Raw genomic sequence first — 7,750 nt, forward strand, 5'->3', positions numbered from 1 at the left:
CTATACAACCTCAAAAACTGCAAAAGTGTCATTATTATTATTATTATTATTATTATTATTATTATTTGGAGGGGGTGGGTTTCCCCATGCACTGCGACCATTTGTTGATCTATTGCGCGTCCCCCTTTAATTATTCTAACTAGTTGCCATGTCCTTCCAGTACTGGTGCTCGCTATCAGCCCCATTCTGCCAGCAAGGTTGGCCCTCTCTGGCAGTGGTCCCCGATACTTCCCCATCTACCAGAGGAATTGGAAACTACTTGGGCGGGAAACTTGCCTAATTCTGCTCAGAGGTCTCTCAGAGACATGAGGATCTTTTACGTGCCATAAATCTACGACATGGGACACACGGCTTAAAGTCCCTCCTGGAGGACTTGTTCCCCGAATTTTTCCGCCCTTAAAAATTCCACTCGCGTACCTTGAGTCATGAGGTCGGAACATTACCCCTAGACCACGAAGTCCGCTTAAAAGTGTCATTAAATAACCTAAGAATAAATCACAAGAAAAAGAAAAAATATTAAATTGTTCTTCCAAAATTAAGGTACAGACCATGAACAGGTGGGAAGGCTTCCCAGCAACTCAGTCAATAATGGCACTTCTGCAATACTGCCTATGCAGACACGACAGTAATAGGATAATATTTTCTCACTTCATGCAATGCATACAAATATACACCAAATTATCATTTTCTATTTGCACAAACTAAATTTCTTCAGGGCCTCCATCAAGAAGCTGATCCCTGTGTTTATGGGACCTGGAGTATTATACGATGCCCCTATAATCAAATGAATTTAAGGATACATTATCCTTGAAGATTATCGTGTCATTAATAAAAATTAATTTTGTGCTACTTACAGGCTGAAAAAATTAAAATTTTCAAAATAAAATAAATAAATATAGCAAAGTATTAGCTACCTCATTCTTTCCTTCTAATCCTTATTTTTCTCTTGTAACTTAAGGATACGATATTGTCTTACACTCCTTTTCCCCCATTTTGAAAAACAGAGGGGTACTGTGCTCTCTCAACCATATTTCTTTGCCACTAAGGTAACAAACAATCTATTCAGATCATTTTAACCTATTTCTGAATGAGGAAGACTATTTTCAATGCACATGCAGCCCTATGTCCTGCTCATTGACTTTTTTAGTTACTTAACAATGCTTATTTGCTGCATAGATTATATGACATGAAATGGTAGGATAACAGTTGATGGTGAAGTAATGAGGAAGTAAAATGAAACACTGATGGCTTATTTTAACTTGGGTACTATCCTAAGAGTTATCATGAAAGACTGGGGAAAACTATGACAATTCTGTATCACGATTGCTGGCCTTCAGGCTGAAAACCAAATCAACACCCCCTCCACCAATTGGACTCAAACAGGCAAAGGGTTTTATATCAGGACCCTCGACCAGTAGAACGAATGATCTGTTGAGATTAAATAGAGATCAACTAAGATGGGTGGTAGGATTACTTACCAGACACTGCCACCTAAAAGGACGCCTTTTCAAGCTGGGACTGACAGATAACCCAACTTGTGAAAGGTGCCTACACGAAAACGAATCAGCCACACATATCCTGTGTGATTGTGAGGCCATATCTTATTTAAGATTTCGTCACTTGGGTCAGTTTTTTATGGAACCAAGTGACTTTTATAACGCCCCCATAAGCAGGGTCCTTCACTTTATTAAAAGTGTAGGATTAATAAAGGGCTAATTAAAGGGGAAGCACAATAGATCATTGAAGGTCATAGCGCTGGGGCCGGTATTTATGGACCACTCCTTACATATATTACATTACATTACATTACATTACAACCCTCCCCCCCGAATAAAAAATATGAGTGTAAATCAAAGAATCTATGATTTGTGGCTGGAGGTCTAATGCCAAGATCATACATGGGACACAGACTGAAGAGTTGGTCAGCATTTTAAACTTAAAAGATATTAGGTTGCTTCAGTGTACAAAACCTCAATTTCATATTACTGAATGATTAATGTTTTATGGGATGTGACACTGTGTAGTCTGGAAGTGTGTTACAAATGTTTTAGAGGAACCTAGAGCCTCTATTTTCAGAGTAGAAAAGCACATTCTACCAGACTATATGCCATCACATCCAAGGAGGCAGCAATCTTCAAAATTATCACAATGAAAAGCTCAAATCATGCTTAATATTACAAAACTGCCAGCACATAAGATAATATCTCTGTACTACTCTTATTTGTTCTCTTGTAGTAAATTATACTTATGTAGTAGTAGTCCACAAGTGAACTATACTGACCACAGGACCACCACTTGTCAGCAAAGTTAGTGCCAAATTTAGCAGATAGAGGCTGTTGTGTAGTGAGCGCAATGAATCCCCATGGCTGTTAATTTCGGTTTTATACACCAGAGCCGCCATTTCCTTGAAATAGATTCTCAATTATCCTCACAAGGCTGAATCGACCCCGTTCCAGACCCACTCCTTCTCGGAAAATCTGGTAGCACCGGGAATCAAACTCAAACCTCTAGATATGTAGCCAGGAACTCTGACCACTAGACCACAGAGGCGGTCTAGAAACTTAAACATACTTGCCTTTATTTAATTGTTCTGTGACTGAATTACCAAATGTCAATAGAGCAACATTAGATGTGAAAAAGTATGACTTCAATAACTTCAATATATTTTGAATGAAAAATTTTACTTACTTACTTACTCATGGAGCTGAGCCCTTCTGAAGGAGCCGCAAATTCTGCAGCTACTCAAGAATTTCCCAGCATTTTATGGAACCCGAAGGTTCATTACCGTGTTCACAAGAACCCTCCACTGGTCCCTATCCTGAGCCAGATCTATCCAATCCATACCATCCCATCCTATCCCTCTAAGATCCATTCTAATATTGTTCATCCACCTATGCCTTGGTATTCCCTGTGGTCTCTTTCCTTCTGGCTTTCCCACTAATATCCTATACGCATTCCTCGTCTCCCCCATTCGTGCTACATGACCTGCACCTCATCCTCCTTGACTTGATCAATTTAATTACACTTGGAGAAGAGTACAAGTTATGAAGCTCCTCATTATGCAGTTTTCTCCAACCTCCTGTCACGTCATCTCTCTTCGGTCCAAATATTCTCCTCAACACCCTGTTCTCAAACACCCTCAGTCTATGTTCCTCCCTTAATGTCAGAGACCAAGTGTCACACCCATACAGAACCACAGGCAAAATTATACAGTGCAGAAAAACCATAACAGATAGGAAAACTGTAAGCTCAAACCTTCTTGAGCTCCTCTACATAGTTGTTCATTGCTTCTTCTCGTGACATGTTGCCCAGCTTGTTCCACGCTTCCCACTTCATTTTTTTCACCACTTCCCAGAATGCTGGTCGAGGTGTAACACATGGTCCCTCTGTTGCCTGCTTGAAATATGCATAAAATCTAAGCATCAGCTCATGAGACGGCTGGTAGGAACCTGCAAAACAATACGAGAAAAAAAGATATGAAAGTGATGAAAACAAATACTATTTGAACCAAAAAAGGAAGTGAAATAACAGATGTAAGATTTTAATTTGGTATTCTGTAATTTAAGCCGCATAATTAGTATGTTAGGGTAGTCAAAGAAGTGATAATAGGCTTGACATGCAGCACAATTTACTTCTACTTTCCTTAACTACTCTGTCAGGAACTCTGACTACATAGCATCAAGTGACTGGATGAAAAGTGAATAATGATTTGGAAATGATGTGGAAACAAGCAGTTCATGGCTTAATTTAATTTATGTATAAAAAAGAAACTGTGGTTTTTAGTCTGCAAGCAAACTATACTGACCAAGCAACCATTGCTTTTCAGCGAAGTTAGTGCCAACTTTAGTGGATAGAGGATGGCACGTGGTCATCTCTATGAATCCCCATGGCCAATAATTTTGGTTTTCTAGAGCAGAACTGCTATTTTCTTGAAATAGCTTCTCAATTATCGTCACGAGGCTGAGTGGACCCCATTCCAGACCCACTTCTCAGAAAATCTGGTAGCGCCAGGACCTATGGATCTGTAGCCAGGAACTCTGACCAGTAGACCACAGAGGCAATCAATTTAAGGCACTATCTAAGCAATTATCTGGAGATTCTGAGCAAAAGCGCAAAAAACTCAAGATGGTCAGTGAACCAGTCAAGACTGAAACCAGGCATCTCCTGAACACAAATCAGTAGCATTATCACTTGCGCCAACTTGCTCAGTGTGAGGAAGCAAACACAAATAAGCTATTGACAGAGAAATGTGTCTTAGAAACAAGTAATTTGAAATACCAAGGACACAAAGTACAATATTAAAATGGCTATCACAGATACAAACATGAAGATATAAACCGTACTGCAGTGGCTCAGAGTGAAACAGAATGACAGATTTTGGTATTAAACGTGTTGAACCCTTTGGTTCAGTAAGTTATGCAAGAAAGATACAACAGAAAAAAAGGCTAACAGTAAAACTGAAGAATGAAAGAAATTAAAGCAAGTGCTGCATACCTGTGGCATCATCTAAGAACACAGAAAGAAGCGTAACGCATAGCTATGCTACTTACTAGTCAAAAGTGGGGCATGGAAACCATGCAAAGGAATAACACAGACTGTAATAATGTAATGCACTGGTCCATGTAATGACCATCATTAGGTTCACTTGTCTATGGCTGTGAGGCTTGCGCAGAGATGTTATATAAACCACAACAATGACATCAACCTAGCATTTGTACAAATGATGAACCTTGTTCCTACAATTTCATGTCACAGCAATAACACTAGTCAGCAATGTTATGGTGATATAAAGGAAAAATGGCCCTATAAATTAATTCTCATATGCTGATTCAAAACTTGGATACAAAAGTTTCCCATCATGTCACAGTTTTGTGCACTGAATATCATACAATACATTTTCTTTTCATGTTCATATTTCTTTCCTAATATTCTTACAATTAATGTCAGCAAATTATGTTTCATTAGTAAGTAAATGTTTATTGTCATTATTTCAAACTGCATAATATGTAGTATGTAAGTTCACACGTCTTGCATGTGGAAAAAAAAAACAGACAATAAAAATAATGTATTACGACTTCCTGTCATTTTTGTGTTCAGCGTATTCAATTATGTAAAGACTTCTTTTTTCCAAACATGTTACAGAAAAAGCAAACAGAGTTGCACTGAGATCTGCCACTTTGTATTTTCCTTGACGGAACAAAACATGAGTGAAAAGATGCACAGCTGTATTACCCTTTCATGTATCCCAATGTTTTACCATTACACTCATCTAAATTTTGTTTTAAATATCGTTCAATTTAGTAAATATTTAATGAGTATGTATGTCCATTAAGGATTTATAAGCATGATTCTGGAAACATGCACATTGGAAGCAAATTGCCCTGTTACAAAAATTGGGCTATACTTATAGATATTAATCTCAGATTACTGATGTCCTAAAGTACATATTCAATTAATTCACACCTTACTTTATAATTCCATTATTAATTTAAGCTGAAGAGCACACATTAGCAAATACTCATTTTTGGCATATCCTTAATAAAAAATATTTTATTTAACAAGACAAGCTTAATGAAATTTCTTGAAACTCTACTATGTAACTTACATAAAAAAAAACATTTATCATATATAACTACCATGAATGAATAACTCTGTGGTAATACTGGGGACAGTCTCATCAGGGACTGACGGCATGTATTAGTTCTGCCACAGGGCCTACATTTCTTGGACAAACATTCTATGTATTGTGTTGCAATGCTATGGCACAAATTTCTGGCATGCAGCAGTAGCCTCAAGATAACCCATGCCCTCATTCCCTGTTATGGTTCCATCTGGGGTCAAGAGACTGATATACAGTGAAAGTGAAAGCCATTTGCTACATGTCTTCACCTACTGGTGGAGTTCCTTGCTTGCTTCTTGATTTATTTAAAGATACTTTCTCAAATGTGTGACATAGTCACAAATGAGAAAATGTGAATGGTGAATTCAGAAGGGTGCAGAAGAAAGTTGCCATTCCACACTTCACGATAGTACACATTTCATGTTCCGAGTGAATGAGGAAATCCATGAAAAACATCTGTCAGGATAGATAATCTCTGCACCAAGAACTGAACCTGAGACCTCTTACATTTGAAGCATGCATTAATAATACAAATGAAACATCTGATGGACTTCCTTGTTCCTTTCACAGTTTCACTGAAAGCAAGGTGTGAATTCTCAGTTGTGTGGACTGAGAAAGTAGTGTGTGATTTTCATGTATTATACCAGCATCATGATATAAAGACTATCTTAAATCCAGGAAATGCCATTCAGTACAAAATCCTTTCTCTTTTCCATAGCTCTGTTATGTCTGAAGGGAAGAGCTTGAGAGCCAGTCTAAATGACTCCTTTTCTAGCCCATCACAACAGGAGCAACTTTTACAGAACACAAACAAGAGCCTAAGGGCCCATTACTGTGTTCACAAAACTTCACCAGTTAACCATATTTTGAGCCAATTCAATCCAGTTTACTAATTCTTTCCATATTTCTTTAAGATATTTCTAATATCATCCTTCCCAGTCTCCAAAGCACTCTTTTTCCTTCAAGTTTACCAACTAAAATTCTGTATATATTTCTGACCGTCCTCATGTGTGCCATACTTCTCATCCTGCATCCTCTTTCTTTTGATTAAAAGTTGTCCATGTGCTTAATTAAGCATCACACCACAGGGACATATTCTTTTTTATATATATATTTATTAGCAATCAGAATTAAATACATTCTTTAAGCTAATTTGCTAATTTAAACATGATCCTCGTGTGCTTATTGTATCGTGATGAGGGCTCCTCCAATGAGAGATCCTCTTCTACCATCAAGTAGATCTGCTGGCCATAATTTCTTTAACTTTCTTCGTTGTTGTTCCAGCAGGGGCTGGAGTAATGTATTACTATGGTGTCCTAGTTTATCATGATGTTTTATGCTTTTTTCTTGGATGACTTCTTTGATGAATGGTACACAGAGATTGTCAAGGGACATATGGGAGAGGAGAGATATACAGATTCACAAATTCTTAACTTTGACACTCGATGAAAGTGACTGGTCAACTTCTTACACTGGCCGTTTTATTCCCCACCCCCAACCCAAAGCCTTTATATAGAAGGCTGGGGGGGCTCCAGAGCTGGGTCTGGATACTGGGGGGATGACATAAATTTCTGTCAATTCCAGGAATCAAACCTAAAGTCCTTGACTGTCCAGCCCATAGCAAAGTCACTACACTGACCAACAGAACAAGAACTAGCCAGTAAAAGTGGAAACTATGGATGCAGAATCATGTTATATGCTGTAAGAAAAAAGAAAATAACTGTTTAATTAAATAATTTTCCTGGGGAGTAAAGCACTGCCGGCGCGTAAGGCTGACAACCTTACCGCCATCTTTGAGCTGATTGTCTAGATAATGTAGGACCAACGTCTCACAACCCTATGGGCCTTCACAGCTTGCTACAGGGATAGCTTTACTTTTTTTACTCATTTGTGTTAGAGGCTGAGTCGACACCAGGGCCATAGTGCGGCTGGAAGGATTAGGTCAATAAAAAAATCCAATGTCCTCATCGGAGATATAATATTAAGTGGTAGTATTATGTCAACTTTGATGTGGAAACAGGCAGAAGTATTCGTAGTCTGTTTTAAGGTATTATAATATAATAACATTTTTCTGTATGAAATGGAAAAAAAAAACATTTAGTAGAATACAAAGTAACTGCATTCTCTTTT

At 38.0% G+C, this 7,750-nt stretch overlaps 1 protein-coding gene across 3 annotated transcripts in view; it reads right to left on the reverse strand.

The window, feature by feature from the left end:
- Nucleotides 1-7,750, reverse strand: part of LOC111866893 (acyl-CoA-binding domain-containing protein 5A) — a 44,327-nt gene that overhangs the window by 16,955 nt on the left and 19,622 nt on the right. For all 3 annotated transcript variants that reach the window (XM_023856239.2, XM_023856238.2, XM_023856237.2), the window contains one exon: nucleotides 3,256-3,449. In XM_023856239.2, the coding sequence (XP_023712007.1) occupies nucleotides 3,256-3,449 (194 nt within the window). The remainder of the gene's footprint in view (nucleotides 1-3,255; nucleotides 3,450-7,750) is intronic.

The sequence above is a fragment of the Cryptotermes secundus genome, unplaced genomic scaffold (assembly GCF_002891405.2).
Source record: "Cryptotermes secundus unplaced genomic scaffold, Csec_1.0 scaffold810, whole genome shotgun sequence".
NCBI lineage: Eukaryota > Metazoa > Arthropoda > Insecta > Blattodea > Kalotermitidae > Cryptotermes > Cryptotermes secundus.